Source organism: Barbus barbus (assembly GCF_936440315.1).
Source record: "Barbus barbus genome assembly, chromosome: 7".
Lineage (NCBI taxonomy): Eukaryota > Metazoa > Chordata > Actinopteri > Cypriniformes > Cyprinidae > Barbus > Barbus barbus.
Window position 1 is genome coordinate 26,807,631 of NC_136735.1, and position 15,178 is coordinate 26,822,808.

A 15,178-nucleotide genomic window follows, 5' to 3' on the forward strand; every position below is an offset into this window, starting at 1 on the left:
TGCATTATTACTACAGAGAGAAAGAAACAGAGAAGCCATGTGCTTCTAAAAATAGGCTAAGGCTAACAACACACTCCTACTGTACTTTCTTTAATATGTAAATGCAGAACGTGGGACACTGAAAATGCATGGGTGAATATAAAATTGTGATTACACTTTAATAAGCAGGTTGTTGATATATGCATGCATGAATTCATACATTAATTATATCTAACTACATTTTCTGTTGTGCTTCTAAGCATCTAAATTATTTTTGAAGTACCATTTAAATGTTTGGGGAAATAATTAATACGTTAATTCAACAAGGATGCATTAAATTGACCAAATATGACAAAAAAAAAGAAATCTATAACATTACAGAAATGAAATATTCCTTAAATGCTGTTCTTTTGAACTGTCTATTCATCAAAGAATCATGAAAAAGTATCACGGTTTCCACAAAAGTATTATTCCAGCAAAAACAACATTTTTAAATATGGATACGAAATGTTTCTTATACACCCATTCAGCATATTAGAATGATTTCTGAAGGATCAAGTGACACTGAAGACTGGAGAAATGACTGCTGTTATGTTTTAAAATATTACAATAGAAAACAGTTATTTTAAAATTCTGTACTTTAATCACAAGATTCAGCCTTGCTAAGAATGTTTTGAGTGTTTTTACAAAACAAAACATTAAAAAATCTTGCCGAACCTGATCTTTTGAACAATAGTATGTACATATTGCTGTGTGAAGTTGGTTTGAGCTCTACCTGTCTCTGGAGCTCATGATCATGCTGTCTTATGATGGATCAGTCTGGGGTTAAAAAACCTGATGCACTGGGAAGACATTGGGGAAGAGGACCTGCCAATGTGAAAGCCTGTGGACACAAAACAGTGGATGAATTAAATGGTGAATTAACAGTGTACTTTAATATTGTTTCTGTGACTCTGTTCTTGTCAGAGGTGAAAGGTTAATTGATGGACACACAGAGCTCAGGGCCACATGACCGCTTACTCAACATAGTCATCTTTACAAAAGATATAGGATTTATTCAAACTTTTACTACATTTTCACTTGCAGGTTCAAAAAGTCACACTCACTCTGCATCAAACCAAATCATTACCGAATTTAAAAGCCTCTATTGAAGTGCATTTCAAAGCATGCAAGTTAGAAAGGCACTTCAACCCAATAATAACATGGAAATTGCAGCCACAACAGCTGTAATAACATTCATTTACATCAGTCAAATCCTCCAAACAAGAACAGGACACTGAAGTTGTGAGAAAACATCCTAACTGAACCAAACGGGTATGTCATAAAGAAAAATGAATTGTCACGTCAGTGCATAAACAGTTACATCTAAACTTAAAGAGATAAGTTAGTAAATTCCGACTTTTTAAAACTTGTTCACAAACTCTTCACTCTCTTTTGATGCACAGCAGCGGAACTACCGCTGTTATGGATCAACTGGGGATCGTGTTAACTGGGGGTGTGCGCGTGCACGCTAGTATGTTTACCTGGATTTTTTATGGACAAGCCTATTCATTGAGTTTACAATTGATCTTAATCAAATTATTTATTTTCTGAGTGATTATATAGAGAGGGGGAGGAGGTGGGATGGGTGATGAAGACAAAAAAAACAGATGAGCTACTTTGGCTTGAGTTTGTGTGATTTTGCTCTGCTGATTTTATTATCTAAGATCTCTAGCTTGTACAGTCAGCTCTGGTGCCTCTGTATCCTCTTCCCTGGACATACAGTTTCATCATGGATTTATGACTGGTCTGAAATCAACATTTTGCACTGGCTTAGAACTCTGTTCAGAACAATTCTGTATTCAGTTTCTTATAATCATATATTCAACTGAATTAACTTAATTTTATATACGATTAATAAATAGTGTGTCTGTATTGTACTGTATATTATGCTTAGTTAGGTGCTTCAATATAAATGTTGTGAATCTGTTTCATTGAACATGTACAGAACACTTTGTCTAAAGTTAATTCTAAGTTCATGACTCCTGCTTTTCATTTTACATATAGTCCTGGTCTCTTGCCAGACTATGCTTGTGTTTCCGACCGTAGAAATCATGTTATGAGCAGAGCAGGATTCAAGCCAAACTCTTTAATACTGTATGTATGATGAACACAGGAAGGCATTTTTCCACAATATGTGTGAGCGATATATGTCACATGTATGGAATATTTACATTTTTAAAGTGACAAAGTGATTGACAAGCATCTAATAAAAGTGAACCATGCTGTAGGATCTTTCTTACTGCCTCATAGCTTCTTTTTCTATTTTCCATACTGTATTTTTTATGAAAGTCCTGTGACAATCACTCAACAGCCACAACTTTTTCATGACTGATAGGCAGAGCATGATACGGTGATGATTAATAATTACATATATGGCTAATATTGCAAAAGACAGTATACATCACTAACCTCATAATCATTTGGCATCTTACACAAATATGATACCGCTCTCCCAAACATTAATTAGAATAGGAAAATCAATATTTACTTTATTGTAGACTTCTTGAACTAAAAATATGACACAGAAGTCTGTCAGTTTCATAAATAATGAGTGTGGGCCTCATATATAAATATATATATATATATATAATTTTGAATTATGCCAGTTATCTTCATTTCAGTGGTAAGAACCTCACTAACATTTGGATTCAGCCTTTCGGAAGATTTTAGATGACACTAACACCTGTGAAGAGATAACAACCCCTGCAAAAAACTTATGATCCCAACTCCGAATCAACATGCAAAACTGCAAAATTATCCTTATATTGTAATCATTATAATCACAATCATTGCCTAAACATGTTTGTGCTTAACTGAATGATGTTCACTACCCAGATCCAGCCCGTTTCCAGTCCAGATGGTGGATCAGCTCCTAGAGAAGACCAGGACAACTAGATGTGCCCTACAGACAGATCCCCTGCGAAGACCTCTTCACCTCAACAGTCATCAGAACAACTAAACTGAGCACTGAATCAACGATGAACTGACTTTAACTGAGAAACTGACTGTTTACTATTCTCCTCATATTAGAGCTGCTTTACAGCTAAATTGAACTTTCTTTGCATTGACACACTAATTCAGTATTTAACACTGTTAAGCTCCTTTGACAAAATCTGTATTGTATAAAGTGCTATATAAATAAAGGTGACCTCACTTGACTTGACAGACCTCTATTATAAAACTGTACATTTCTGCAACATGGACATTACATCGACAGTCATTTTTGACATAGCAGATTTCCCTTCATACTAAAAAAAGAAAAAGCATTTTATGTAAAGCTGCTTTGAAGCTACGTATTATTAAAAGTCTTTGTGTGTGTGTTTGCTTCAACACCTAACTATGTATGTTTGATGAACATTCCCTATTCATAATAATTCACTGCATCTTATCTGTGACACCAATTCGAAATCATATGCATAATGCAAAACTATAGCTTGTTTATCACTCATTCTTTAGCAATATCAAAAAATAGAAAATGAAATGCTTGACATTCCTTTGACCACAGCAATATTGATGCTCAAATTCATTTACACAAATTAAGTAATATTTTTGAACTGCCTACACACGCGTTGCAAAGAAACAAAGTAACATCTTATTTAATGCATTTACAATTGTCATTATTATATATATATATATATACACACGAATTTAAATTAGCCTAAACAAATTAATCTGGGCGAGGTCTGAGACGTGACTTGAAAACGCATTAAGACTTCCCGTAAACCGCGTCAGATACACTGGAATATCGACAGGGGAACAACGGAGTCCAATAATGACACAAACATTCACAAATAATGTGGAAAGCTTTGAAATCTGTTCCTTTGAAAATTCTATGTGACGAATCTGTGGAGGTCCAACATCTGCTGGAAACTCGGGTAAAACTATTAGCGTGCACGCGCATGTCCCCAGTTGACCCATAACACCGCCTTTTTTATCATAAATATATTTGGTACCTACCGAAAAACACACTCACACAGGCGCCTGTCAGGTATAAGCTCCTTCGGCCCCGAGATCACAATGCAGCGCTGCGATGAATAACCGGCGCAATAACTAGAAATGCCATGCAGAGTTTAATGCGCGCACTTCCTCGAGCGAGCTGCGGTCTCGCGAATGTGGGTCAGCGGGCCTAATGACACGCGAGGCGTAGCGGAAGCTCCTCCTGATCGCCGCAAAATCTGCACACCTTTAAAAAGCGCGTTTACTCTGTGGTCGTAACAATACATACATTATCAGCCTAGTCTTCTCGTCTTCTTTACCTTCGATCGGCGGCCGTTCGAGGTCAATTTCGGTTTCGAACAGGATGAAAACATTTAGGCCGAGCCTCTTCACACGAGCAGACATGCGCAGTAGCCGCAAATTGCTATATTGAGCCACTTTAATCCACTTACAGAATAGTGTGCAAAGAATAAGCGCACTTCTTGAAAATGTGTTCAATGCCTTTTCTTCGTGCATAATTTTTTTACATGATTTTATTTCAGTGCTACCTTTTGGCAGCAAACATTATACTTTAATTTGCCTAGTGTTCAAAGGTAAAGTGGAGTGGAGTAAACTACGATGTTTGATCAGACTAATCACTCGGTTTTTAATTGCAAAATTATTATTTAATAACTAATTTAAAATTGCCTAACTACGAAAGGAGCCAACAAACTAGTTCCCAGCTCGTGCTACAGATAAACCAGATAACTGATGTTAGGCTTTTGTACATTTTTATTTTCAGTGTAAACACATTTCATTTAAATGTCCTATTTGATCATTTAAGATTAAAATGTTAGAACTAAACATTTGGGGGTTTACTTAAATGGTTTATAATATGAACTAATACATACAGATCGTTATTATTGTTTCGATTTCATGTTAAATAGAAAAAAGTTCGGCTGAATTTAATGAAACATAAGATTATCTCATTCTCATCCTTACACAGATGTTTTATTTTTTAAAATGTATTATTTCAGAGGGCCAAGCAGGTCCAAAGTCCCTTAAATTTTATAACTTTAAATGTGCGTGACTTTTATTTTGGAATAAAATGTCGGCTTTTGTTGACGTCAGCAGCTGCGCCTCTGTGCGATTTTCAACCTTCTAATGTCACATGTAAGATTGTCTGACATTTATCTCCTGAATCACGATTGAGTCTGTTTTTATAAATTTAGAGACAATGATACCATTCAGAAGTGTGTTGATGACTGCAATCCGAAAACACAACTGTAGACTTTTTTCGGTCCCTAATAGCGCTTCCAGTGCGAGAAAAGTAAGTTTCATAATTCGGCTTATCAGCTGAATGTCTCTTTGTGCATACAGGCCACTGACAAGCCATTCGTGTTGTTTTTATTTTTATGTCTGAATGGGTTTATTTAGGGTTTAGTTCTTGGTGTGTATGAGAAACAGTCGGACAATGACGGGATACATTTCACGGAGGCTGCAGCGGCATTTGACAGGTCGATCTCAGGAAAACTGTCAGAAATGCTGTCGATGTGAGTAACTAATTTGACTTTTGCATCTGTCTCTTCGTGTTTTTTTTTTTTTTTTTGCACCATCCGTTCATTCATTCCTTCCTTCCTTCTCTCTGCTCTGTAGATCTGGACCTCCCCTGAACAAAGGCAAGAGCAGGATCTTCTATGGTTTACATCAGGTGTGAACTCATCCCTACGTCAGCTTGGCTCTGTCCTTAAGATGCTTGATGACAATATTAATATATCAGTAAATTCTTACAAAAGTCCTTTTCTTGTGAAGAATTTCCCTAGTGTAGTTGTGGTTGGTCTTGGTAAGAGCGGCACAGGTGTGTGTGGAAAAGAAAACTGGGACAAGTGTAAGGAAAACATCCGTGGAGCTGTGTCAGGTAAATTACATTGTTGTGTTCAGGTTAATCTGAAGAAAACTTGAGAACATGTCGGAGTAATAAACTACCAGTCAAAAGTTTTTCAACAGTAAGATTTTTAATGTTTTTTTAAAGAATTCTTTTTTATCTAAAATACAGCAAAAGCAGTAATATTGTGAAATATGTTTATCATTTAAAATAACTGCTTTCTATTTGAATAAATTGTCAAATGTAATTTATTCCTGTGATGACTATGCTAAATTTTCAGCATCATTACTCCAGTCTTCAGTGTCACGTGATCCTTCAGCAATCATTCTAATATGTTGATTTGCTGTTCAATAAACTTTTTATTATTATTATTATTATTATCAATATTTAAAACCGTATTCATTATTATTTGTTGAATAGAAAGATCAGCATTTATCTAAAATAAAAAGCTTTTGTAACATTGTACACTATACCATTCAAAAGCTTGGAGTCAGTATGTTTAATTCATTATATTTACTATTAAATTATAGAAATTAATACTTTTATTTATGGATGCATTAAATTAATCAAAAGAGATGATAAAGATATTTATAAAGTTACAAACGACAAATTTCTATTTCAGATAAATGCTCTTCTGAACTTTCTATTAATCAAAGACACCTAAAAAATTGTACTCAGCTGTTTTCAACATAATAATAATGCTAATAAATGTTTTTTGAGCAGCAAATCACAATATTAGAATGATTTCTGAAGGATCATGTGACTGGAGTAATGGTGCTAAAATGCTGCTGAAATCACAGGAATAAGTTACATTTTAAAATATATTCAAATAGAAATCAGTTATTTTAAATAGTAAAAACATTTCACAATATTTCTGCTTTTGCTGTATTTTGGATTAAATAAATGCAAGCTTGGTGAGCAGAAGAGAATTCTCTAAAACACATGAAAAATCTTGCTGTCCAAAAACGTTTGACTGGTAGTGTATTTCACCCCAAAATCTAAAGAAATTAGATTTTGCATAAATAAAATGAAGAAATAATGAGTTTTGAAGGTTGTTCATTCTGCTTTCTATTTAAAAAAAGAAAAAAAAAATTACTGTAATGCATAATGTAATTGTAATCTTGTGGAACTCAGAAAAATTCATATATGTGAGTTTCATTCAAGTAGTTTGTGTTTTTCACAATACATGTACTGAAAATTGAGAACTCAATTGTTTAATGCATTATTTTAAACCATCCTAAAATGTTTTCCTGTGTTTGTACAGCGGGCTGCAGGCAGCTTCAAGATCTGGAGGTAGCTCATGTCGAGGTGGACCCTTGTGGAGATGGGCAGTCAGCAGCAGAGGGCGCTGTGCTCGGGCTTTTTGAGTATGATGAGCTCAAAACCAAGAAGAAGGTCCGTGTCACAACCCAACCATATGGGAGGTATATAAAACACAGATGTTTAAATATTAGGAAATTAATTGCAGGATTTGTAATAAAGCCACACGCATGGCACCCCTTACACTCATCCTAAGAATTCTGTCTCGTTAATGTCTTCTTTCCTGTTTCTTTGCAGTGTGGATTCAGCAGCATGGCAGAAAGGTGTTCTGTATGGGGACGGGCAGAACCTGGCCAGGCAACTAATGGAAGCTCCAGCCAATCACATCACTCCCACAGTGTTCGCAAACACTATAGAGCAGAAACTCTCACCCTTTGCTCACAAAGTGGCTGTTCACAAGAGGTAGTGTCAAAGTTCATTAAAGTCTGTCATACTTTTCGTTAATGATAAAGCAACACAGCACTCTTCCTTGTTTGTTTCTCTCTCATTTTTAAGGCCTCAGTCTTGGATTGAGAGTGAGCAAATGGGGGCTTTTCTAAGTGTGTCAAAAGGTTCAGAGGAGCCCCCTATCTTTCTTGAGCTGCATTACAAAGGCAGTTTAGACTCTGCACAGCCTCCTCTTGTGCTGGTGGGAAAAGGAATCACCTTTGACAGGTAACTATATCAGAACCTGAAAACATCAGTAGTTGTGAATTCGAAGCAAATAATTAGTTTGTCCGTCTCATTCCAGCGGTGGAATCTCTCTGAAGCCGCCTTCAGGCATGGATGCCATGAGAGCAGATATGGGTGGAGCAGCCGCTGTGTGTTCTGCTATCGTGACGGCAGTAGCTTTGAAACTCCCCATCAATATCATCGGTCTGTCCACTGCCCTAGACACTGTCCACTGCAACTGTTAGCACACAAACTAACCTCATGTTTCTTATTTCAGGTTTGGCACCACTCTGTGAAAACATGCCTAGTGGAAAAGCAAACAAACCGGGTGATGTTGTCCATGCCAAAAATGGCAAAACCATTCAGGTATTCTCCTCTTGCACATATCGTACCGGTATGAACACAGAGACCATGCATTACTGTTTGGCATCTGCGTCAAATGTTATCACTATAAAAAAAAAAAAAAAAGGTATCCTGAGTTTTTCCAGGGGTCTTTAAAAGGGTGTCCGCCAAATATTGTTTTATCTCTATCAAACTGAAACGAAAATGCTAAAATATAAAAAAAAAACTTTACAGTTATATGTTTGTCTAATCATATATTTAATCATATTAGGCGTGCTACCTCTTAATTTGAATAAAGAATACAGCAAACTGTAATATAGTGAAATATCATTACAGTTTAAAATAACTGTTTTCTATTTTATTTTATTTTTTAATGAAATATAACTTATTCCTGCTATGGCAAAGGTGAATTTTGTAAAATTGAAATTGATCCTTCAGTAATATACTGATTTGGTGCTCAAGAATTTTTTTTTATTGTTAACAACAGTTTTTTTTTAATTATTATTATTATTATTATTAACAGTGTTAACAACAGTTGTGATGATTAATGCTTTTGAGGAAATTGTGAAACATTTTTGCTTAGTTTAAAAGAGTAGTATTTATTTAATATAACATTTTTGTAAAGATTTAAAGGTGTTTATTGTCACTTTTTATCGTTCTATTGTCCTTGCTGAATAAAAGTATTTAGATTAAAAAATTAAATAAAATCTTAACGTCCATAAACTGTACATTTATTATGTGATCATATATAAAGATCTATATTAAATAGCATATTTGCATAGTTAGCCTATTTTTTTATTTTATTTGATAAACTTTATAAAATGAAATGCCATCAGAGAGCAGTTCTGCAAAATTATTAAATATTAAGTAATTAAGTAATAATTAGTCTTGAATTGGATGGTGTTTCTGCTTAAATGCCCAAAGACTCTGTCAAATAGATATTCTCAATAAGAAATAAAGATGGAACATTGTTTTTTTTCTGTGGTAGATTGACAACACTGATGCTGAGGGCAGACTGATTTTGGCTGATGCTCTGTGTTATGCTCACAGTTTCAAGCCCAGAGCAATAATCAATGTGGCTACGCTTACAGGTACCAACTCACAAGCTGCATTGATGCTTTCAATTTAACATAGACTTATACTGTATTAATGGTTTCTCTTTGTCTTTGTTCCTCTGGCAGGTGCCATGGATGTGGCCCTAGGTTCTGCTGCTGCAGGCGTGTTTACTAACTCTGATTGGCTGTGGGAGCGGCTGCATAAGGTAATGAGCAACGTCACTCACATCTAAATGTCAAAATTACTTGAATACTATTCTTCATTGGCATTGTTCTATCATATTGTATGGCTTTGTGGAAACTAATGTCTTCATATGTTTTTTTTGTATACTCGTAGGCAAGCATTGTTACCGGTGACAGGGTGTGGAGGATGCCACTGTTTCAGCATTACACCAAACAAATAACAGAGAGTGCACTGGCAGATCTGAACAACATTGGAAAATATAGCCGGTACATATGAACACTCACATATGCTATTTCACTCATTGTTTCATTCTTTTTAGTGTGTTTGTACCCTCTAGTTCAACCGGAAATAGCAGATCATGGTTTTGACTGAGGTGTCATGTGAACTAAAGGCTATTGGGATATACAATTCATATCAAATGCAGTAGATTCTGTGACCAAATGCAATTTTGGCTGCACTGAATTTCTTCAGTATGTTCCACCCCAACTTCCTGTTTCAGTAGAAACAAAAATGTCTATACTGGAAAGAGAAATGTGTTCGCAAACCATTTTATAAGGGTCTTCATTCCAAGGATGCACTAAATTGATTAAAAAAAGAGAGAGATTTAAAGTTATATTTCAGATTTTCTATTCATTGAACATTCCTGAAAATGGAAAGGTCTCACAAAATATTTAAGCATCACAACCATTTTCAAATGTGATCATAATACAAAAATGTTGCTTGAGCACCATTGTACCATATTAGAATGATTTCTGAAGGATCATGTGAAACTGAAAACTGTGGCAGCCGTATTCTACATTAGTTAGAATACAGTTATTTTTCAACATGGCTGTTTTTACCTTATTTTTGATCAAATAAATGCTGCCTTGGTGAGCATAAGAGACTTCTTTCAAAACCATTTAAAATTCTTACCAACTCCAAATGTGCTTGTTTTTGTTTGCCATAACACTGAACTGGTCTGTGACCTCACAGTTCAGGTGGCGCCTGCACTGCCGCAGCCTTCCTGAGAGAGTTTGTGACAGCTGATCATTGGGCTCATCTCGACATTGCCGGCGTCATGACCAATAAGGAAGAAGTTCCATACCTGAGAAAAGGAATGTCTGGAAGACCTACACGTACGTTGGTGGAGTTTGCTGCTGGTTTGGCCTCTGAACCCTAATGTGACCATTGTGACCTTTGACTTGGCTGCCTCGGAAGTACAGAATATCCATGATAATCAGTGTTCAGAACCATTATAAATACGATTGCGAAATTAGAAGACAGAAGTGATCAACAAAGTGAAAAGATTTAAAACGTCATCGCTGAAGAAACTTTTAGTTCCAAGAATATCTAATGGGAACTGCTGACAAGCATTGCTAGAACCTGCCACACTGTTGCTAAAATCTAGTTACTTTGTAACAAGCAACAACTGAAACTAGAGAATGAAAGACCAGTTTGCTGGACTGCCTTTTAAAGTGGTATTGTATTAAAAAAATAGTGGCACAAAGTTTAGGGAACTTTTCAAATTCTTCATATTCGTGTAATAAGATTAAATGGTACCAGTATTATACCATGTATAAATTCACAAAATACAAGGTCAATAAAGTCATGTGGCAATGAAGTGTGATAAATGTCATAATGAAAGACTAGTGTGAAGATTATTTTTTCATGTATTACTTAAACAAATTAAACTATTTTCATCAATTTGATCTTTCATTAAACACTAGATTTATGCTTAAAAGTTAATGTGGCATCTTGTTTTTCCATGTTAATATTGAAATAAATTTAAAAGTATATTTATTTCATGATTTGCTCACAGTCATGTTTTTTTAGACTTATGGCTTTTGTGGAATATAAGAAAGATATTAGTTTATAAAAGATAACCATTGACCTCCGCTATATTAAATAAAACATTTTATATATATATATATAATTTTTTTTTTTTGAAAGAAAGTAAGTCAAATAAGTTTAGAATGACATGAGGGTGGGTAAATGATGAGTTGAAATTTTGGGCTGATCTGTCCTTTTAAATGGTGCTTTCTATAATGTATTCCCAGCCATGTTTAAAGATTTACTGTATGTTTCCTATGCAGAGGTAATGTTTGAGAAGAAAAACATCTGTACAAAGACTTCATGTTATTTAGGTCATTATGGAGAAACTTTTGAACTCAATAACTGCAACTTGAAAGGTATGAAAAGTGAGTAGCTTTGTACACCACTAGATGGCTTTGTGAAAGTGAATGGAGGACGAAGAGAAGGCTTGTGTTATCTCAGAATGTTCGGTGTTGTGTCAGCTGGGCCTGAGCACTCATTTACACACAAAACAGGGCAATTTACTGGAATCAAACCCTCTCACACCATGCGTCTTTGTGTGTTTCTAACTTTAGGAACATTCTGACTATCCTCCGGGGACACAGTTGCTAAAAGATGTCTCCAGAAGTATGCAAAATCTCACAAAAACTAACTTTTATCATATCCTCAAAGATAAAAGTAAATGCGTCGAAATAACTGTAAAATGGTTTTCTTTTCGAATGTTTTCGAGTCGATTTGTCTGTGTGAATTCTAATTTAAACTAGGTTTAGCAGGAGTGTGTTTTGAAGACGTTAGATCGGACGTTGTGCTGTAAGCTGATGTGGAATTTGTGCAATAAACTTAATCTGAAAAGCGGGTCGAGATGGAGAGGAGAACGATTGTTCTAACAGCGCAGAGGTTTAAGCACGCGCGCCCTGCTTTCATCCCACAATCCCCCTACACACACACAACCCAAATATCCCCTTTACACACATACACCATCCTTACCTACGTATTCTAATGAACAGCACTGCTTTAGTTGCCTTAAGTTTACTTATAAGATTACTTTTTAGACAGTATTGCCTATATGTTACATCTATTATACTACAAGTCCACCTGTAAGTTTACTTTTCAGATGCAGTACTGTAGATGATGTTCCATCTATTTTGCTACAAGTTGACTTTTTAGTAAGCCCGTCTCGGGATTTGAGAGTATAGAGTTATATGTATGAGATTTGCGCAAGGCTGAGACGAAGAGGGATCAACTTTGATAACAGTTCAGAAGTGCAGCCAGAGTACAAGGTCACCCTCATACAGTCAAAATATACTCTTGGCTATTTTGTTCATCTTTTGTTAAAGTGGGAAAGTTTGTGGTAAATGAAGCCAATCTCTTGAATCATTAAACCGTTTTAATAATGTGCTTTTGGGAACTGCACAATGATGAGAACAGAAGGATAATTAACATGTATTCATTTAACAGACATTTATCCAATATTTCTAAAATCTAAATATCTATATATCTCAGTTGTTGTTGTTTTTTAAGTAGGAAGAAAATTGAGACTATTTTTAATAGATTTTCAGTAGATTTTTTGATATGGAGAAAAATTATTTCACATAACATGTCATAAATTAGCTTAATTGTGCCAAGATAACAATTTCTGCAATTAAAAGATTTCAGTATAATCTTTCAGTTTAATAAATAAATAAATACAAATTAGTATTTCACAACTGTCTCTCTTAATTTTCATTCAAAGGAGCTTGAGGAGTTTTTGCTACCTTTCAAATTTCTTTTATTTGAAAGAAATTAATACTTTTATATATCAAGGATGCAGGAAGTTAATCAAAAGGGACAGTAAAGGCATTTGTAATGTTACATTTTAAAATAAATGCTTTTTTAAAAAATGTTTTCATCAAAGAATCCTGAAAAAAAAATTATAACAGTGTCCATATTTTTTAAACGATTATGGCCTTTTTAAGTTGTGATGAACAAATGTTTCACAAACACCAAAATCAGCATATTGGAGTAATGGCTTCTCAGAATTCAGCTTTGCCGGCACAGGAATTAAATTGCAATTTAAAATACAGTGTATGAAAACAGCAAACGGTTGTAATGACATTTTATTATTTAACTGTTTGCACTGTATTTTTGTTGACATAAATGCAGCCTTGATGAGCAAGAGACTTCTTTAAAAACGCTTAACGTCCCCAAACTTTTGAACAGTAGAGTAAATTAAACTTTAATGAAAATTCCATTGACTTGAAGCAATAAATATTTCTTCTGGGTGTGTGTCTTTTGGTTTGAGGGGGTGGTGTATGTATGTTTTGGGTCTGCAAATGACCTGTTGTGTGTATGTTTTTGGGCTGAATGATAATGAATGCGTGGGGGGGGGGGGGGTGATTGTACTCCCCCTCTTCAGGCAGGAGTGTGATTGGCTTTAAACAGATTAACATTCTAATGGTCAGAGTCATAAATCCACCCAGTAAGAGAACAAAAACTGCTCATTAAAACATACTGACCCTACTACATGTTCTCTCTCTCCCTTTCCTTTTAATATTTCATTCTTTTTCTCTCCACCTGTCTTTCTCTTCAGAAATTGTTCTATGAATTTCTAGGATCGGTAGTGTATATCTAACTTATCAGTTTGGCTCCGTTGCATCACACCTGGACATCCCCCTTCAGATAACCGTTTAATTGCATTTATTCATTTTTGTAATGCAACTTCAGCTTTACATTCATGCAGTCCAATACTAGATTAAAATGTCATTTGTTTACTAGGATGTAAACAAGCTCGTTAAATAAGCTTGTTTCTGCCTTAAAGTGATGACAAAATAAAATAATAAAATAAATGTCCTGGTCTATTTCGTGTTAATTTTGCTGTGTCACTGTAGTGCCCAGTAACTCTGCAACCAGAGATGAGGATTGTAATTTTGTCCACTCCTACTGCTTTTGCCTATGTGAAATTCACCTGCATGCCTTTGTCATATGCAACATTAAGGAGGTGTTTCCGATCTCTCTCTCTCTGTCTCTTGTTTTCTCACTGCATTGTCTGTCTATTGAGTGTGTTGAATGCATTGATCGTATGAAAGGCGTTTCTGTGTGTGAGAATAAATAGAACTCTTCTCAGAGACTTGTATTTCACACATGGGGGTTGGCTCATTTATTTTTTGTTTCCAGCCAAGTCAAGAAATCAATGGTTTAGTGAACCATTCTAATCAGTGACTTGTTATTAGGTGAACTATTTGTTTGCCTGGGAAAACAATAGCACATATTAATGAATGATATTAAAGTGGCAGTTCACCCAAAAAAGAAAATTCTCATGTCATTACAGTCCTGTACACTGAAAAAAAGAAATTGCTAGTAAATTTTACAAATAATTAAGGCATAAAAATGGCAAGTAACATGTTGAACTGAACAGTGAACATGATATTTTATAGAGAAACTGAAATAGTATTTTCATGTTAAAATGTATTATTTAAAATTTCAACTTCAAAAAATGATATATATAGTATTAGAGTACTTACAGTGTATGACTAACTTTCCTCTGTGGAAAATATTTTGAACAATGGTTCCATGTTTCACAAGTTTAAAACTGATGATTTTATTGTATGGGGAAAAAAAATGAAATATATTTTTTTTGGTCATCTGAGTTGGTTACACTTTATGTTGTTACATTGTAATTACACAAATAAGTACTGAGTAAAATTAATTAACTGCATGTACTCATTATATTATAGGGTTAAGTTTATCGTTGGGTTTTACATTAGTTAGTTTTAATTATGCATAATTTACTGTTATTACTGTAGTAAGTACATGTAACAAATAACTCACAGTAAAATTAGTGCTGTCAAATGATTAATCGCGATTTTTTTTATACATAATATATGTGTGTACTGTGTATATTTATTATGTATATATAAATACACATTATATTTAGAAAATATTTACATGTATATGTTTATATTCATATAATTTATATTATATATAAGCATAACATATTTTTCTTAAATATATACATGCATGTGTGTCTATTTATAT

At 34.6% G+C, this 15,178-nt stretch overlaps 2 protein-coding genes across 12 annotated transcripts in view; one reads left to right on the top strand and one right to left on the bottom strand.

Annotated features, from left to right (window-relative positions):
- Nucleotides 1-4,393, bottom strand: part of LOC306873268 (circadian locomoter output cycles protein kaput-like) — a 17,399-nt gene extending 13,006 nt beyond the window's left edge. For 2 of the 8 annotated variants that reach the window (XM_079422434.1, XM_079422437.1), the window contains exons 1-2: nucleotides 3,979-4,318; nucleotides 755-862 (exon numbers count right to left, since the gene is read on the bottom strand). In XM_079422434.1, the coding sequence (XP_079278560.1) occupies nucleotides 755-777 (23 nt within the window). In that variant the 5' untranslated portion in view covers nucleotides 778-862; nucleotides 3,979-4,318. Of the gene's footprint in view, nucleotides 1-754; nucleotides 863-3,978 lie in introns of all 8 variants that reach the window. The other 6 variants (XM_079422435.1, XM_079422432.1, XM_079422431.1 and 3 more) reach the window with 6 other exon arrangements.
- On the top strand, nucleotides 3,752-11,148 carry LOC306873271 (cytosol aminopeptidase-like). 4 transcript variants are annotated; one of them, XM_079422443.1, is made up of 14 exons: nucleotides 3,752-3,896; nucleotides 5,169-5,266; nucleotides 5,374-5,489; nucleotides 5,593-5,647; nucleotides 5,749-5,854; nucleotides 7,086-7,245; nucleotides 7,379-7,543; nucleotides 7,637-7,795; nucleotides 7,872-7,996; nucleotides 8,070-8,158; nucleotides 9,123-9,225; nucleotides 9,316-9,395; nucleotides 9,527-9,639; nucleotides 10,346-11,148. In XM_079422443.1, exons 2-14 carry the CDS (start codon nucleotides 5,174-5,176, stop codon nucleotides 10,530-10,532), a joined length of 1,551 nt encoding a protein of 516 aa, XP_079278569.1. In that variant the 5' UTR covers nucleotides 3,752-3,896; nucleotides 5,169-5,173; the 3' UTR covers nucleotides 10,533-11,148. The 4 variants fall into 4 exon arrangements, with proteins under 4 accessions (XP_079278569.1, XP_079278570.1, XP_079278568.1 ...); XM_079422444.1 differs by having other exon boundaries at nucleotides 3,884-4,009; XM_079422442.1 differs by lacking the exon at nucleotides 3,752-3,896 and adding an exon at nucleotides 4,131-4,213.
- Nucleotides 11,149-15,178: the final 4,030 nt, after the last annotated feature.